At 43.0% G+C, this 18784-nt stretch overlaps 1 protein-coding gene across 1 annotated transcript in view; it reads right to left on the bottom strand.

Moving 5' to 3' along the window:
• Positions 1-1071: 1071 nt before the first annotated feature.
• Positions 1072-18784, bottom strand: part of CLSTN1 (calsyntenin 1) — a gene marked incomplete at its 5' end in the record, with an annotated part of 29708 nt that continues 11995 nt past the window's right edge. The window contains 14 exons of the mRNA XM_010155330.1: positions 1072-1832; positions 3077-3261; positions 3928-4063; positions 5119-5264; positions 5860-6030; positions 6473-6699; positions 7204-7352; positions 8012-8169; positions 9933-9983; positions 12100-12262; positions 13724-13845; positions 15419-15667; positions 16868-17053; positions 17151-17300. Coding sequence (XP_010153632.1) covers positions 1638-1832; positions 3077-3261; positions 3928-4063; positions 5119-5264; positions 5860-6030; positions 6473-6699; positions 7204-7352; positions 8012-8169; positions 9933-9983; positions 12100-12262; positions 13724-13845; positions 15419-15667; positions 16868-17053; positions 17151-17300 — 2288 coding nt within the window. The remainder of the gene's footprint in view (positions 1833-3076; positions 3262-3927; positions 4064-5118; positions 5265-5859; positions 6031-6472; positions 6700-7203; positions 7353-8011; positions 8170-9932; positions 9984-12099; positions 12263-13723; positions 13846-15418; positions 15668-16867; positions 17054-17150; positions 17301-18784) is intronic.

The raw sequence follows: 18784 nt of genomic DNA, 5'->3' as shown, positions 1-18784 counted from the left end.
CAGCGTCCCCCCGCCTGCCGCGGGATGAGCGGCCTGCGCGCCCGCGACCGGAAACTGGAACGGCGCTTACCGTGCTGAGGAGCGGGTGGAGGCCTTGCTCCCGTGACAAGCGGCGCACGGCACGCGCTTTAATCCACCTCCCGACGCACGAATCGGCTAAGCAGACGGTCGTTACTCACGGCTCTGTGTAAGGCCAAATGCAGCGAGGCGAGGCCTGCCTTCCGGAAAGAACTAGCCCTCTCCGCCGCGGGGTCACAGCGTACCTCTCCCTCAGGGAAGTCCTGTGCAATTCCAAGTTAGAACTTGGATCAGAAACAGCCCAAATCATCTGGACTTGGAATAATGATGCGACTCCCACGGTTTTCTGGCTGGATAATTCACGCTGTGGTTTTCAGCAGCAGGAAAACACAAGTACTAGGTGTAAACAAAGGCTGAATACACCACGAGTCCGAGGTTACTGTACAGCGGGCTACAGGGAATAAGCAGGAGCGTGTTTAACAGAAACGCATCCGCTATGCCCAGAGCCCTCCCACGACCAGATCAGAAACCGAACAGCCAAGGCCACCGTGGACACAGACCGGTCGCCGAGGCGCAGAGGGCTGAGGCTCCCCAGCTTCAGTGACCGACGTACCAACCGGTCCCCAGCCCTGTCAGCAGCACCACCATCGCCGCACCTCAGGCGGCCTCAGCGTAACCCCACCACCACACTAACCTGCCCACCAAGTAGTGTTTTTTCCCCAATAACTTAAAAATGCCAAGACTTAACCGGGGGGAGAGGGAAGAAAAAACACAACTGTATCGCACAGGGCAGCTGAACCTCTGGCAGAGGTTCCTAAAGGCTTTATGATTTCTCACAAGCTTGTCTGTTCCCTCTGCAAAAATAAAAACTAAAGGAAAGGAAAGGAAAACCAGCGTGGGGCGTGAGCGAACACGGCAGTCAAGGCCGATGACACAAACATCTACACTAGGTAACGGTGCCCGTGCTCCTGCTGCAGTAGGATGAGACTTGTAATATTTCATGCTTCATGATTTGTTTACTTTAGCGTGTTTTAAACCCCAATCCCTGTTTTCACTACCACAAATGACATAATTACATAATTCCAATATATTTACAAAATATTAAAAAGTCTGTTAATCTTCTACATATTAACCTCATTCTGCCACTTTACACATGCACTAAATTTGGGGAAAAAATTAAAAGAAATCGACAGGCTGAAATGAGCAGCTTTACCCTTTGTCAACAAGCAACCTTTGAGAAAAAGGAACAAAGCCAAGTTTGTTTCACTGAGCAAAAAAACAGAGTTCGGAAATCCGTGTGCAACGGCTACAGATCTGTAGAGTCACTTAGCTGAGATGACACAAAGAAAAATAAAAGTGCAAGGTGGTTCCTCACATCACGTAAAAAAAAAACAACCCTCCAGTCACTGCGGCACGGCTGAAGGAAAAGAGGTGCTAACTACAGCCCTAGGAACAGCACCAGGAACTAGCTGACGGAACACAAACACTGCGGGGGGTGTGGGCTGAAGCTACTGGCCAGAATGATTTTTTTTTTACACCACCATGGATCCTTGGTAACAATGGAGTGTTACAGCGGAGTCTTCTAGAGCAGAACATGAAGACAAAGGGAACAGCTAGAATCAATAGCTGAGGGTGGAGTCATCCCATTCCAGCTGTTGCTGTCTATTAACATTCTGTTGGTCCTCCTCCTGCTCTCCCTCTTCCTCCTCACTGCTTTCAGACTCTGCACTAGTGATGTCATCTTCCTCCCCATCTTCACTTTCTTCTTCTTCCTCCTCCTCTTCCTCTTCACTGCTGTGTTGATCCTCATAAGTCTGTTAAGACAGAAATTAGTTGTTGACATCATACTGGCCAAAGTTACGGAATCACAGACTGGTTTGGGTGGGAAGGGACCTTAAAGATCACCCAGTTCCAACCCCCCTGCCATGGGCAGGGACACCTTCCACTAGACCACGTTGCTCCAAGCCTCATCCAGCCTGGCCTTGGACACTTCCAGGGATGGGGCATCCACAGCTTCTCTGGGCAACCTGTGCCAGTGCCTCCCCACCCTCTCCGGGAAGAACTTCTTCCTGATATCCAATCTAAACCTCCCCACTTTCAATTTAAACCCGTTCCCCCTTGTCCTGTCACTACAGACCCTTGTAAAAAGTCCCCCCCAGCTTCCTTGTAGCCCCCTTCAGGCACTGGAAGGGGCTATAAGGTCTCCCTGGAGCCTTCCCTTCTCCAGGCTGAACACCCCAACTCTCCCAGCCTGTCCCCATGGCAGAGGTGCTCCAGCCCTCGGAGCATCTCTGGGGCCTCCTCTGGACTCGCTCCAACCAGTCTATATCCTTCTGATGTTGAGGGCTCCACAGCTGGACGCAGCACTCCAGGTGGGGTCTCACCAGAGCAGAGTACAGGGGCAGAATCCCCTCCCTCGCCCTGCTGGCCACACTTCTCTGGATCCAGCCCAGGATACAATTACTTTATTCTTCTGAACTAAGGCACAAGGCACTACTGGGAGAAAGAGCTATCACAGATCCCTTACTGCTTTTAGAGGCTCAGCAGCGATCAGGCAACCAAACAGAAGGAGGAAGTGGTGCTCCTTACACCAGCTTTGTAACACACAATCAGTCCTGTCACTCTAAGCAAACTAATTCTGAAGTGTGATCCAGGACTTCAAATTCTACTGGAAAAGGATCTTGCAGCAGGGTGACACAAAGAGAATTAAGGTTGCACATTTATCTTGTTCTTAATTTTCTAAAAATTCCGATGTCAACCACAGGTGATGAAAACAAACACCGATGTTTTGGAAATAAATCCTAGCAACTTAAGAAAAAAGCAGCCCGTGGTTAAGGTAGCGTGTGGCATGATCAACACTAGTGTCACACACTGGCCTGTGAAATCCCGTGATGTATCGTGAAGCTGTAACCCATGCATGATCCCAAACATAACTGCTCTTGGCATCTGCACTTCGGCTCATCCGATAACAACTCGCAGTTAATGTCTCTACCACGTACAATCATACCCATTACAGCTGGAAAAGGGCATTTGTTCGGTGCTGATACATCAGCTTTACCTCCATGGGGTTCACAGTGATGGTCAAAGCAGAGTCATCCCAGTCCATCTCATTTTCCTTTCCAGTGTCCTGGTCACGCATCGTTCTCTGGTGTGCAGCTCGGATTCGGAACACTCCCAGAATAATCATAAAAACCAGGAAGCTGACACAAACTACAATCACAACAGTGGCTGTACTTGGAACAACTGCAACAAGAAAACAAAGGAGTTCCTGAGACGATACTGCTAAGTAACACACGCTGCTGGCTACTGCTCCTCCGTTCCCATCACCTGCAAGGAGATGGCATTAGACACACGACGCAGCAGCAGTTTGTCGAAGGCCACTTCAAAGGTCAGATGGAGAGTAAGAATTAGAGCTCAGTTCCGTAAGTATAATTAAATCAATCTGAGAGACTGACAACATATGGAAAGCAGATTCCACCACACAGACTCCTCTCTAATATGCCTATTTTTCTCCCTCTCACATCCTACACCTATGCCAAAGAAATGTAATTAAACCAGAAAGGACAGATAGCATTAATCAGAGGGAATGACGCTGCAGTTCTTTCCTCCTGCCATCCAGAGGAAACCCTGTCTCCATCCCTTCAGTCCTTTAGCTAGGTCTACAGTCCCCACTAAGGCTAGTACACCTCCCATTTTTCAGCGCACCCAGAAAGCTCTCCTGCTGACAGGAAAAGGTATTTCCTAGATCTACAGTAACCCACTCCAACCTGCTGGGCAACAGCAGAGCAGCAGCTCCTCAGATTATGCATCCAACACACTGGTTTGAAGTCTGGCAGAAAACCACTCTGCAGCAAGAAGCTTTTTACACTGGAAAGACACAGCTGAACTGCAGCGACTGAGAATTCCTACCTGAAAACGGATGAGGGTTGGCCAAGTTGTGACCGGAGAGATCGACAAAAGTATGATGCACTGGATGAACAAACTGGGGCTGTGCAGCTATGTGATTAGCATGTTCCACGGGGTTAGCTGTGTGGATGACATTCACCTAGGAACAAAAAGAAAATATTTAAACTCCAGAAAGGCCACACTTGACTTCTGAAGAGACAGAAAAAAAGAAAAATAGAGGGGTGAGGAATCTATTTCCCAGAGCAGCACAGCCAATGGCTTGTCTCGAGGGACAATCATCCCAATCAGCAGCTCCTCATATGTTACAATTCCCTGCCACAAACCCCTTCAGCTTCCCAGCTCTCAAATCTGTGTCAGTCAGTCTGGCAAGTCTGCATGCAGACACCAGTATTTCAGAAAAAAAACAGATAAAGCCAGTTTATTATCAAATTTGGTAGCCAGCCATTTTAAACCCAAAATAACAGTATATACAAACACATAATGTTAATTACATTTTCTTCATTGCCATGTTTTCTTATTCTGCTGTATATCTTCAGCTAATACCAAAGGAAAAAATCCGTATTACAGTAAAAGTGTTACGACAAGACTATTCTTTAACCCACACTCAGCACAGCTGGGTTTTAGGTACAAGCAGCTCATCGTTTGCACAGCACGGTTCACGTTTCCTGGCCAAACACGCAGAGCTGATACACCCCTCCGGTGGTGCAACACTGACTAGGATACCTGACCAGCTGCACGACAGGAAGGGAGCACCGCTACTACAGAGCAAGGACAGCATCCACAGTTCAATATAAATAACCTCACATTCCAGCACCTGACATTTTAGTGCCCTTTATGTTATCTTCTGCTGTACCTCCATATATCTGATACTATATTGATAACGATTAACCTGTATTCTGCTGCAGAGGAAATGCAATTTTAGCCTGTCTCTGCTCTTTTCACCTTTAACACTTTCACTATCCCTACTATTTCTTCTACAACACAACAGTGTCACCTCTGTTTAGGCAGCCTTATTTAAAGCTGAAATGTAGGATTAAGAACACATTTATATATAAAATACAGCCGGAAATGCACACATTTACTAATATTTATTTACAGGAACCAATAATTGATCAGTTAACTGTCAGCTGAGACAACAACTTCCATCATCACAGGCTCTACAACTTTTCAGAGGGATCAGATAAGCTTACATACCTCCACCTTAAACTCATTGCTGACATAGCGTCCATTAAGCTCAGAACAGACTAATTTGAACTTTCTGTCAAAAAGAGACACCGTGTGCCAGTTCCTGTAGCGTATCAAATGCAAAACTTCTTCATAACTAGCCATAGTATCAACCCCTGCAGAGAGAAATAAACAAGGAGAACAATGACCTTGCAAAAGACTAGTACAACATCATATGCACAACAAATACTACTCACTTTGTTCAACTCAGTTTTCTTGGCTGACCGATTTTCAGTTAGTAGATAAAAGGTAACACCACAGAGACAGAGACACATATGTGGCTCCACTGAAATTCTGTGGATTGATTTTGTGATAAAATCCTAGACCCAGTTAGTCTTTCAAGGGATTTTGGGAACCTTTCTTTCAAAAACATAACATATTCTGAATATGAAATAGAAAGGAATGACGCATGCTCCTAGCACTGGATTATCTGTGCAAGGAACAAGCCTTTTCTGGGGTAAAGCGTACTTAATTTCCACGGTCCAGAGGTAACCTGCAATCTGGGACATGGGAGGGGAACATAAAGAAGGTTCTAGCATGACGTATCTTCCAGAACCACAGCTTTACACAAAATAGCTGTAACACCTCTAAGTTTGAAATTCTGGTTCAAAACCAAAGTGCACGGTGTTGCAAACCACCTCTAGTACCCTGTTCTCACTATCACTGTCTTCAGACCCCTCCTACAGGAAGCCCAGATGCAGAAACCCTTACCTGTGATTATCATGCCCAGGTTGGAACTACTCATCTCAATGCCTTTCTGCTGCAGTCGCGTCATGTCGATCTCCAGGCTTTCTTGCTCCTGGTTCAGCTCCTCTCCCAGCACTGTCACCTCACACGTATCCAGGTTATGCATGATCTCTTCCGACACCAAAGACTCTTGTACTAAAGAGCAGAGAAAAAGCCAGAGGTGAGTGTTGAAACAAAGGTGGACCAGACAAGAGCCCAGAAGCTGTAAAATGTCACATGCAAACTCAACTCTTCTCCCAGAACGAACACTAAGATCTGGGCCTGAAGTAAGGAGAGCAGGCACCCATGAAATAATGATTAAAACCCACTCCCCTCAAAAACACCTAAAACAAACCCCAAAATACAAACAAGGCACATTCACATGAAGAATATGGCCTGGGCTTACTACCACTCCCAGGTAAGGTTTTGTCAGCCCAGAGCAGAGTATCTGCATCTTCCCACAAGAGCGACAATACCCCCTTTCACCCTACTAGATTCTGCATGAAAAGAGAAATCCACGCCGCTCTGCAAGAGGCAGCTCCTCCGCCGTGATTACGGAATGGGGTGGGCAACAGTCCTAAGCACAGAAGGCTGTTACCTGTAGGATCTTCGTCTCCATCTCCTTCGGGCTCGACCTCCCGTGTAATGGTGCTGATTATGCGAAGCTCAGGGAAGAGGGAAACGCCTTCAGAACTCTCAAACTCTGAAGCAGAGCGGGCAAAATGGTTGATGCCGCTAAGGCTGATTTTTGGTTCCTCTGGTTGCAAGACCATGACGTATCCCTCCACGGAAGGAATGGAGACGCAGGCCTCTTCATTGAAACACCTACGAGTACAGAAGCAGTTTTGCACAGTCAAGGAGGCTATTTGAGAGGGAAGGCATAATTATGCCGAGTAATTGCTTTATAAATTTTTTAAAAGCTCTGTCTCAGACCCAAGAGTCTTAGATAAATTCATCATCTGTGTTGGAGAGTAAGAACTCCCCACCAAGGGAGCAATCTTACAATTAATTTTTACTTACAGTTAACATTTGGCCCCGTTTTCTGTGCCACGACTAACAGCCACAGATAACACCTTTAATGAAGCCTGTGATACTGGAGACATACTCACAGCATACTCTTGGCAGCAAGTTCCTCCCTGCCTTGCACACTCCTTACTACATTCTCAGGAAGAAAACAAAACGCTGACGTAGATAACATTTGCCATTTTCAAACGTGTGACGGTTACACACAGCAAGGCTCCTTTGTTTATCACAACTGAGATACACGACCTTCATTCCAGGCTTCACTACCACTCTACAGAGATGTATTTCTTCAGCAGTAGGACCTACTTGACAGCACTGGTGATTTTAAGCCTCCGAATCCCAGGTGTTGGGAACTGGCGGGAATTCAGATAGGAAATGTGCTGCATGGCCTTATCAACTCGCTCAATATCGTCCCCTTCTATGGTCAGCACTGACTGACTTGGGTTCATGTGGACCTGAAACAACAGGAAAAAAAACCCATATATATAAGAGGACACCCAAACAGTACCATGATCAGGTAATTAAAACTGGAAGTACAGCACCGCTCAGCCTGGAAAATGCTAGGATAATGACATCTGTATTCAAAATAATCAGGCCATTATTTACTGGTCTTGCAGTATGCAGTTTAACTTCTCTATTCACATCTTTATCCCAGTCAAATACATTCAGTGTTTTGTTTTTTAAGAAAAAATCTAGGCACTTAGAGTCCTGACGTGAAAATACTAGTAATAGGAGAGAGAGACAGCTAATATAAAGGAGAAATTTAGCTCTGTTCACACCACCTTGCCATTAAAAAAAGGCATGCAAGTTAGTCTGATTCTATTAAGCTGGTTGTTAAGAATCTCTGTCTTATTAGACAACCTGATACAGCTGGTGAAACAGAGAGGCTTACAAATAGGGCATTTCTCTTCAACACAATAACCTTCATTCTCAACTCACCAAGCCCATGTCCACACAACAAAGATTTCCTAGTTCTCATGTAATTTTAATGCAAAATGACACAACAGATCAGCTTGTTTTATTTGGGACACCCCTACCAACTCTGCCCGCTGCAGTTGTGACTATCACCACCGAAGCCGTACACCCGCTCCCCTTTATTCACACGCGACGTTACCTTCACGCCTTTGCCAACGCCGTCAGCCATCTGCAAATCCAGTCCCTCCTTGCACGTATACAGGCAATCGATCACCTTCTTGTTTTCCAGTTTACCAGAACGAATCATCAGACCTGCCAGATTGCCTCGGAAAAACTGCGCCATGTGCTGTTCACCACCTTCGTAAAGGGAGGAAGGAAAAAGCTTTGGATGTTTTGATTCTTTTCGCCTTGGTTTTCTTTGGTAAAACAACAAATGCACCTTCTGGTGCCACGATACACATGCGGGTTAGTTTCGATCCATTCTGGGTGTTAACCTTGTGATTATGTTCAAGCATAAAGAACGAATTAAACAGTTCACCATGCACATGGCCTCCAAAACGGGCTGGGCCATCTTGAACTGTGGCAGTCAGGCGAGTATTTCCGTAACAAACGCGTCAAAAGAAACTGCCGATACAGCGAGGTGGTGTTCTTCAGCAACGAAAGACAGCACCAATGAGAGGAACTATGAAACCTGAATCTTCCTGGTGAGGTAATGCCTCCTACTAGTCCAGTCTCTACGAAAGAGATAGTGCCCACCAGGACAGCATCCTTCCTGTAGATGCTGGCGATCTGCCTCTAAACCGACCCTGACAGGCTCTCTTTAACCTCAAAGGACACAAAGCGATTCAGCTGGTTCTGCAAAAGGTGTCTAAAGTTCACTACTCTTATCTGAAGGTGCCGCCTGCTCTGTATGGACTCAAGTGGGCAGTTTAAACTCAGGTAACTCATTCTCAGGTATCTACGTTAAATCCAATGCACTGCAAGCCCGTAAGTCCCTTACTACTTAGGTTTTTTGGAGATGACATCACTACGATCACCTACGCCGTATCTTGCTAAGTAACGGGGACCACAGAACACTACCCAGAAATCTGTATTTCAAGAGCATCCCTTACGAAGCTACTAGATTTTTAGAAAGATGTCTAAGCTTGTTTTCAAGATTCTAAGTGATAAAGATCCCTGGAATAACAATAAAATTTTCAGCAGTGAAACGTCCTGTTACAAATCATGTAACTTCCAGTTTAGATCTGTATGGCTCCAGCTTCTAGCCCCTGGGCTCTGTTACATCCTTGCCAAGTTAAAGGGTGTTGCACAGCTAGAAACCTCATCAATCGTATCTACGCCATTCCAGAAGTTCTTTACAGCAAGAGTATGTTATCTTGCACACACTTTCAGAAAAATACGCTAATTTTAAGCGTCTCAAGACTCAAAATCTACCCAGCTGTCACTGAAAATTTCTAAGAAAATAAAAGCTTACATTCACCGTGAAACAACTGGCAGCCAAAGCTTTTGTGCCCATTCACTGTGATTAGAACCTTGTATTGATTTCTGATCGAGTGAGTACCCACTGTAAATTACAGGTCTGTCCTCGAGTTATACACAGGCCACCTGACCTAAAGATGAACTCGGTCTCGCTCTGAGTGGGGAGCTGAGCTACCTGACTTCCAGAGGTCCTTCCCAACCTACTGAATAATTCTGATAGACACACATACCTACATACGTATCTATACGTACATTTATACAGGCTGAGGTGTATTTACATTTTAGGCTAAGAACACCCATTCATGGATGAAAGAAATTATAGCTGACATTTTACATCAACTTATTTTACACCACTTCACTGCAATCACATGGTTGCAGATTTGTACATGGATGTGCATTTGACTGCAACTAAAAAAATGCACAAAAAAACCCAACAAACAGAAAAATCCAACAAAAAGAAAGCAAAAAAACCAGCTGATGAAGCTCTGGAAATAGAAGCACAATGAAGAAACAAGCCTAGGAGAGGATTATGTGAAGGTCAATGGCCCAAATGCAATGCCTGCATTTCATGCTGTGTGCAAGATGAAGCAATGTCTTGGCTTAAAAATGAAATAAAACAGTAGGGAGAAAACTCCAGCAACCTGCAGAGGTCTCGGGCACAGTTTCATTGTCACTCTCATTTCCTGCATATTCTGTAGAAAAGCAAGACAAACAATGGGACAATAGGGAAAGGACCAAGGAGTTACAATCCGGCAAACTCTCTTATCACAGAAAATACACAGCAGCACTTCCCCCAAAAAGCCAGCTTATACTCAACCCAGCTTCCCAAGGATTACCAGTTCTTTCAAACACTAATAGCTGCCACACTACGTTGTTAGGAGAACAGAACATTCGTGACAACACCACCTGAAGAGCCCCACACACTGGAGAACACTTCAATCACAGATACCCAGTTTCACACAAACCACTATTAGTAACGAGATACCCGTCTATCAAGTGGCTCAATTTATTTTCTCCTCTCCCAGCTGCTAAAGGGGAAATTAAGGTGAGATCCAGCCTGTATCAGCAGATCACCAAAAGGTATTAAATGCTGATCAAAAGGAGCCATTACTGACACAGATTTTTATCCTAGCACTGGTGACACATGTATTAAGCAGTTAATTTATCAGATGGAAGCGTCTGGGGCCAGGGGAAGCACCGAAAATGAAAAACAGCTTTTAATCATTTAAAAGAGATGTTAAAAACCCTTTCAAAAGCATGAAGTCACTCTCTCCATCGAGGTGAGCTGTATAAACAGCCTGATTTATTTTAAAATCTTTGTCTTACCAAGAGGATGGCCTTAAGCACTACCTTCACCCCTCTGACATACTTTTTCCCCCCGTGTTCTAAACCCCTAATAATCAGGCTTCTGGTGGCATTTTTAAAAGGTACAGCCTCAAGTTCTTGTATTCCAGACTTCTAATGCTCCCACGTCAGTCTGCTGTCTTTAAAAAGGAAATTCATGTCACAAGAAATTAAAGAATCAAATAACGGTGCCAGTAGGAAAGCACAGGAGTTTTTAAACTAAATGGCTATGTTTGTGTTAGGATGCAGAACACATATGGAAGCCATTACACAATCCATACACTTAGCTGGAACAGAGTTTCCAAGCTCCAGTTTCTTGACAACCAGCCACTATAGCTTCCCTTTGAGCTAGAAGAGATAGTTGTAAAGTCACAAACAGAATGAGATGAATTTTGGGGAAAATAATTAATTGACTCAAAGGAAGGGACAACAGAATGAATTTAGCACTGAAATAACATTTATATGGAAAGATAGTGAACTTGTCACAAAATAGTGAATTTGATGGAGAGGGTATTTTGGTAATTTAACCGTCATTCACACTTCAAAGCCTTAAAACTCAAAAAGAAAGAGAGACATAAGGCAGAACACTGTTAATCTGATAAAAACGTCTCAGAGCTTTCCATTTGTCATTCATTCACAAACTACTACTACAAATTATTGCCAACTGCAGCTACAGTCTATATCCTGAACCACAATAAACCCAAATGATTGAACCCTGCTTTATCTCTGAGCACAACAGATCAGCTTTACACCAGGTAGGGTGCAGTTTAATCCGCAAGCAAACATTTCCATGCAGGGCTGTGAAGCCAGAGCTTTGTTACAAAGATCTCTGGCCATCAGCCTCCCCCATTCAGATGCATTCTTCTCCTTTTTCCCAAGATCTGAAGAGTAGGTTTCAGAAGTATTAAAGCACATGAACCAGCATTTTACAGCTCACAGGATATGATGTTTTAAGCCAGTCTGCGTACAATCAAGCAGATGCTTTCCGAGTGTATTTTTGTAAGCAGAAATGGTACAATATCCAAGAGACAGCCCCACTGTGTTGAACAGTCTGCTGGTCATGCTTCCATTTATGACAACGCTTTTTCTACAGTATGCTTTTCAATCTACTTGAAATAAAGTGTTCTGTTTAGTAATCTGAAGGATATGATGTACTCTTACAAGTGTTATTAAAAACAAGCTATCTATATTCCCATGGTTACCGCAAAGATCACTTTGATGGAATGCTGCTTGGTGTGTAGCTTCGTATTTCATATGCACCTGCAGCCAGCAAGCAAAACACTCACGGAAAAAAATGACTAAAAGAGGAAATATGTGATACTAGCTAAGAGGAAAATAACCTGCAAGACAAACCAAGTTATCTTTCATGCACTAAAAAAAACCTGCTATGTAATTCTAGGCTAGCCACAGACATTTCACTAAAAAGAAGGTTAATTAAAAGCATAAACAATTGTAAACAGTTACCTTGCCAACATGCTCCAACCACCAGCTGCGTTTCTATCTTAGAAGGATGAAGTGGGTAATCTTCAGTCACTGGGAAAGGATCGTAGGAAACACCGTCGACGTACACAGTTACCGCAGGAAATTCAACATTGAGGACGTAGTGATGCCACTCTTTGTCACACACCTGAGTAAAGAACAGTTTAAAAATTCAACTGTTTTATTTTTTTTATTACAGTTACTTACATATACGCACAATAACTGATCTGATGCACATTTTGCACATACATACATGCAGACACACCAACAACCTACAGGCCTGTACAGGCATACTTTGTTTCACACACATGGTGTGCATCTGAAACCAGCAAACCAACTGTCGAACGGTTTCTTTTCTTCTATTGCCAATACAGGAAGCTGCATCTACTTCCATTCCTTTAATTTTTATAACAGCCTATTAAAATTAAAAAGAACGTATCTACATGTAAGGAAATTCTGAAATACTGACACAACACACCCATATTCGGCAGAGGACCTGTATTTGCTGAGAAGGACTATTTAAAGAAAAATATGATATTTTGAATATAAAAGAAAGTCTTCCACAGCAGAATTTTTTATAGTGAAAGCTGATGAGCTTTTGGAAAGTAACAATCTTCCCAAAAGGACATATATGGGCATTTTGCTATTAAAACAGTATACACTGTGCTGCAGAGAAAAGAGCATATCGTTAGCTAGGTTAGAAAGTAACTCATTGTTCAGGGAACTGCTAAAACAGACCCTCAATAGTACCCTAAAGCAAATAAAAGAACCTTTGTAAAGTTACAGATATAGAGGGTTATTATATCACTCGGATCCAGAGGGTGGGAAAGCACCCAAAATAGTTAGTCCTGTCTGCCTCATTCTTCATGATCATAATCATTGTGAATTCACAGATGTGACTAGTCATTACAGCCTTCACTTTCAAATCTCAGCTAATTAAGAATACATGACATACATACAATACACAGTGCTCTCTCTAAATAGGAAGCAGAAACTACCTGCATTCCTCAGAGGCCCACTGAATCCGTTTCTGTGGAGTAAAATCTGATGAAGAAAACTGATTTGTACCTACTGCTCGCAATGGGTAACAAGTCACAAATTTTCTTTCAGTGTGAAAAAAGATTAAGAAGATAAGTTCTTCTGTCACCCTATTAGCACTCTGACTGTGAAAAACTCACATGCTCAGTACTTTAACGCTATAAACAAACTGGAATGTTTCCTGTTCTCTCATGCACGCTACCTTGCAGAGTATTTGGTGAAGATCACGGACACCACAGCGAACAGACCGACATCGTGTTTTCACATACAAATCCACATTTCCTTACCTTTCAAGACAACAATTCATGTACTTCATTTCATGAGTATCCCACTGGGTTTAATAAAACCACTAAAGCAGTGCTATGTTTAAGATGAAAAGGTACAGCTGAATCTATCTCTGAAACTTGGTCACAATTTTTATAGAACACAGTATTGCTGGGTTTTATAAAACACAAGATCGTGAGTCTGGAGTTGCAAGAAATATTAATTAATAATTATGCTATCAAGGAGTTTTGTCTCTGATGGTTTTTACTGCACTCTAACATCCTACCAACTGTTCTTCCAAACTTACTTGATTTAGTTTCCAGTGAAATTCAGCAGGTTTGTACGTTTTTCCCTCTGAAGGATCTTGGCGGAAGAGGAAAACAAGTCGGCAGTTGTGTACGTAGAGTGTGTAATGGTGCCGGTTCATATCTGCACAGGAGTTTTAAGGATTACAGAAAACAATAATGTTAATTAAGAAAAGATTCACCTGTTCTATAATTTCATACAGAAATCTCCAGAGGAAACAAATGCAGATGTAAACGAGGCACGTTAAGAGGAATGCGCAACGTTTGTATCAGTAGTTAGGGCAAGCACTCTTGAGAACCCCCAAGTAATACACTGTACAGTAAATACATAGGTCTATCTCCAAATCCAATCTAAACCAAGGCATAGGACTGAAGACTCCAGAGAAACCTGTCAGCCTGAGAAAAAGAGCTCTTTTTGCAAACAGAAGAGCCTGCTGTTTTGAAAGATGCGCACACGCCTTCCTAAGAGCAAACAGATTTATCATTTGAAATAAATACAAAGGTGAGATGCTGGCGTAACAGGTTAAGGATAAGGAAAAGAAACATTTCAGCTACATCATCCATGCCATCGCGTGGATGAGTCAAGAAAGGAGGGAATGGAAAAAATACCACAATCCTGTCAATTTTTCAGTCTGACTGTATCGTTCCAGTGCAACATATTCAAACTTGCCTCCCTCCAACAAATCTAGTTCAGTCTTTGCATACTGCCTAACATACCACTGAAATGAAGGCAAATGGTATTCATACTACCAGAAACAGTCAAAAAACTGTATGGTTAGGTCAAACCAAGCAATAAAGAAGGAAAACTTTTTTGAAGGTCTGCTTCCCATGTATTTTAAAACAGGAAAGGCTGTATTTAAAACTGCCTGTTTTTTCTCCAGTTCACTTACTTCCATGAATCCAAAGTTTTGGGGTTTGATTAACAGGAATGGGTGAAGGTAGGGAAAAGAGGAATATATATGTACCTGGTTCTGAATGACAGTCACTTTTCTACCACTCAGAGAAATGCTTTAGTATATTACAAATATGGTTAAATCTTTCTTATTTTCAAATAAGCGTAGTTTCCTTCAAAATATCTAGCAGCATTTTGAATAAAGTATCTTTCTAATACACCAAATAAATCCACTGCTCCAGCTAACAAAGACAAGAATTCTTTTACCCCCATTACAGAGGAGTTATGGAAACAAGCTTATGGGATCTCCTTCTTATTAATAGTATCTTCAAATTGATTGTGTCTGTAGCATTCACAGAGACTGAAATTATGCACAGGGGGGAAAAAAAACTTCATCACTGGAGAAAGAGAAATTGTGTCTTCCTAGAAAAAAGAAGATATAGTAGCAAATGCTGTCACTAAGCCTGATACCTGTATCTCAATGATTTTAGGCAGCATCAAGAGTAAGGCTATCTTCCAAGATGCAAAACCGAGACTGCACTGCCAGAATAAGTCATAGACCATGGCAAAAAGAAATGCATAATGTAAATTAAAATAGAATTAGAAAAACAAGTCTGCCTAACCTGAAAGCTAAATCATCTGAGGCCATGCCTACAGGTAAGCACACTGAAGAGCAACTTTTACAGTTCGCTTCAAGAAACACCTAATGAAGAGAAAAAACCTAAGGTTCTCACATATGCTGCCACAGCATCTGAAAAAAACAAAACCGACAATGACACACTTCATATTCGAAGTCTTGACAAACCTGTCTTGTCTGAATTGCACAGAATTGTCTCCTTCTCTTTGGTTCCAGGCCCATGCCTCATCCATACCGAAATCACGAAGGGCTCTTTTAGATTGACTGTGACAACGCCATCTGGAATCTTCACAGCTTGCGTGCCATTGAATTCAAAGACCTGGTCACTGTCGTGCCCATTATCAGTAGGAAGTCCTATTGTCCAGTTAGCAGCACTACTTGGAGGGGGAAGCAGCTCAGCTGTGCCAGAAGCAGCACCTGTAATAAAGACACTCAAATGAAAAAAAGGTAGAAACTAAAAAGATCACAGCTAGTTTCAAACCGAACTGGTTTTCTGAGCACTGGTTTTTTGGGATCAACTTTCGGGTCAAGATTACACACTACCATCACATGTTAAGCACTTCTTTTAAATATTGTGGCACTAATAACAGACATCTAATACCACAATGACTTCCATAAATTTAACTTCTGAACAGACAACTAATTGCACTGAGGTTGCTTTGCTTACTATCTCTACAGCTGTAGAGCCTTACGTTGCCTCTACCTCAGCAACCATCACATTAATACCACTTGTCCCTCAGGCCATGAACATGATGCCTCTCTTCACACTATACTGCACGCTGCAAGACTAACATCCGTCCAAATGAAGAGGTCTGCATAAGCATCCCCTCCCAGATCTCTGTCTAGTAATACCATTGTCAGGAGCAACAACATCCAGCAGGTACTTGGCCTGCTGTTTCTTCTCTGCTCCAAGTCTAAATCATTAACATCAGTAACTCACCAGGAAACTGCTTAGGAATTGCCTGGGTCTCTCGAGTTACACCTTATTCACACTTTCAGCTAGCCTCCACTCATGTTGAAGACATAAATCATCAGTGACAATCTGTCTTGTAATCTCAGTTCTTCCATACTGGCTACAAAGAATTCATAACCTTTTCATAAGACCTTTACCTGCAGCCTACATGGATGCCAAGGTGCCCTTTATTCCCAGGGCAAGCCCAGTATAAATTTAACTGATGCAACTAAACTGTTTTTTCCAAATTTTGTTTTTTATCTACTTTTTCACCACGTATTTCTTACACTGCATCCATCACATCTACTACGCCTCAGGAAAAACAGAGAGGTTTGAATGGCTATACCCTTCCGCAAATATAACGTTCTTTCAGCTCTTGAACAGGACTCTCAGGTGAGGGAAATTATTAGTCTGCCTAAGTGTGCTATCCCAGCTAAAACTAAAGCTAGTGGAGAAGCAGAAGAAAGATTCTTTACTGTATCTGAGAAATGTTTTAAGTCACCTTCAGCCAACTTCATGCTTGTTACTGCCTGCTAGAAGAAATGTGGAGGAAACTACATGCAACTGAAGGCCATAGCTACTCAGTGATCCTTGGTCTAACATAACACTCAAACAAAAACTAATAAGCAAGAGAGTCCACTTTATTTTAACACAAGCATTCTTACCACAGAGTCTGTGAATGGATTTCTCGGAGTAGGTGTCTCTATCACAGCCTTTACCAATATGGTTGGTTTCTAGTTCAACTGTTGCTTGAACTGAGGTTATTGGCTCGTCACATGTCTCCAAGCGCATACCAGGGAAGAGCGCTAACGAACCAGTACCAGGCTCGTATTCTATTCTTTTGCTCCAACCTGTATATTTATCCAAAGAAACCGTATTAAAAATCTCTCATATTTAACTGGAGGTACTGGCAAATGCTAAAAACATTAGGAAGGAGATCAAACTAACCTTGCCAGCCAGGCTTGCACGTAGGCTTAATGCTAATTTTAACCAACACATCCTCAGCAGCTCTCTTCTTCCCACAGTCATAGGCTGTTACTGTCAGTTTATACTGATGTTCTTTACCATAGTTTAACTTTTCTGTGTTTTTTATATAACCTGACACACACAAAGAACAAGAAGCAATAATCAGATGTCAGTAACTACTCATTTCTCAGGGTCACTGCTGCATTAAATGCATCCAGGTACCACCTATGTACTTTTTACCAGCACCCAGACTTTAACAGACACACCTGCAATTGAATTAGCCCTTCTCTACTTCACTTTCCAATGACAGACATCAGGCCCAGATCCTTAAAAATTACATAAATTCAGAGGTGAGCACACATACACAGAAGAGCAGGTATATACTTACCAGGCTGCTAACAGTATACTGTAACACTAAAATAAAACTCTTCATAGGTGGTAACTGATACATACATTGTTCCACACATGCTTTTTTAAACTTGCACACCCATGAAAATTACTCATTGGCAATGCAGATCCCCAGAAAGCAAACTAAAGCCCACTATAAACTGTTCCACATAGATTCACAGAGTAGAAGGGGTTGGAAGGGACCTCTAGAGATCATCTAGTCCAACCCCTGCCACAGCAGTATCCCCTAGAGTAGATCACACAGGAACAAGTCCAGGCAGCTTTGGAAAGTCTCCAGGGAAGACGACTCCACCACCTTCTGGGCAGCCTGTTCTAGGGCTCTGTCACCCTCACACTGAACAAGGGTTTCCTCATGTTCAGGCTGAACCTTCTGTTTTCCAGTTTATGACCATTACTAGTCCTGTCACTGGACACCACTGAGAAGAGCCTGGCCCCATCCTCCTGACACCCAACCTTTAGATATTGGTAAGATCCCCCTCAGCCTCCTCTTTTCCAGCTGCTCTCTCAGCCTTTCCTCATGTGGAAGGTGCTCCAGGCCCTATATCATCTCAATGGACCTGCGCTGGACCCTTTCCAGTAGCTCCTTGTCCTCCTTGAGCTGAGGAGCCCAGAACTGGACACAGCACTCCAGGTGAGGCCTCACCAGCACAGAGCAGAGGGGGAGGATAACCTCCCTCGACCTGCTGGCCACCCTCTTCTTAATGCACTCCAGGATGTCATTGGCCTTCTTGGCCGCGAGGGCACACTGTTGGCTCCTGGTCATCCATCTGTCCACGTCTGTTTTGCTTAATCAGCCTGCTCCAAGCCCTGGTAGTCTATAGACTAGTCTAAGATTCTGAAGGGTCCACAGATCACCAGTGGAAAGAAAATGACCTAAATAAATTACTACACTTCAACACCAATAACCATGATAATGTGATCTCCAGAACCACACATGAGCATCTCAAATGATAAAAGCACACACATGGAACCACATTTTTGAAAGCTAATTAGCTAAAGCTGTATTAATACAGAATAGAAGACTAAAGGGAAAAAAAAAGCCTATGAAGAGCTAGTTTAAAACATAATACAGCTACTATATCTCCTTTATTTTGAAAAGCATTTTACAAGGAACAACACACACACAACACGCCATCTGCTCCTCACATCAAAGACAGCACACGGTATTGGCATTGAAAGACTTTTCATTCTCAACTCAAACTGCTGAA

This window comes from Eurypyga helias, unplaced genomic scaffold (assembly GCF_000690775.1).
Source record: "Eurypyga helias isolate BGI_N326 unplaced genomic scaffold, ASM69077v1 scaffold18237, whole genome shotgun sequence".
In the NCBI taxonomy this organism is placed as follows: Eukaryota; Metazoa; Chordata; class Aves; order Eurypygiformes; family Eurypygidae; genus Eurypyga; species Eurypyga helias.
The sequence above is the reverse complement of the archived record's forward strand: the minus strand, read 5'-3'. Positions and strand labels throughout refer to the sequence as shown.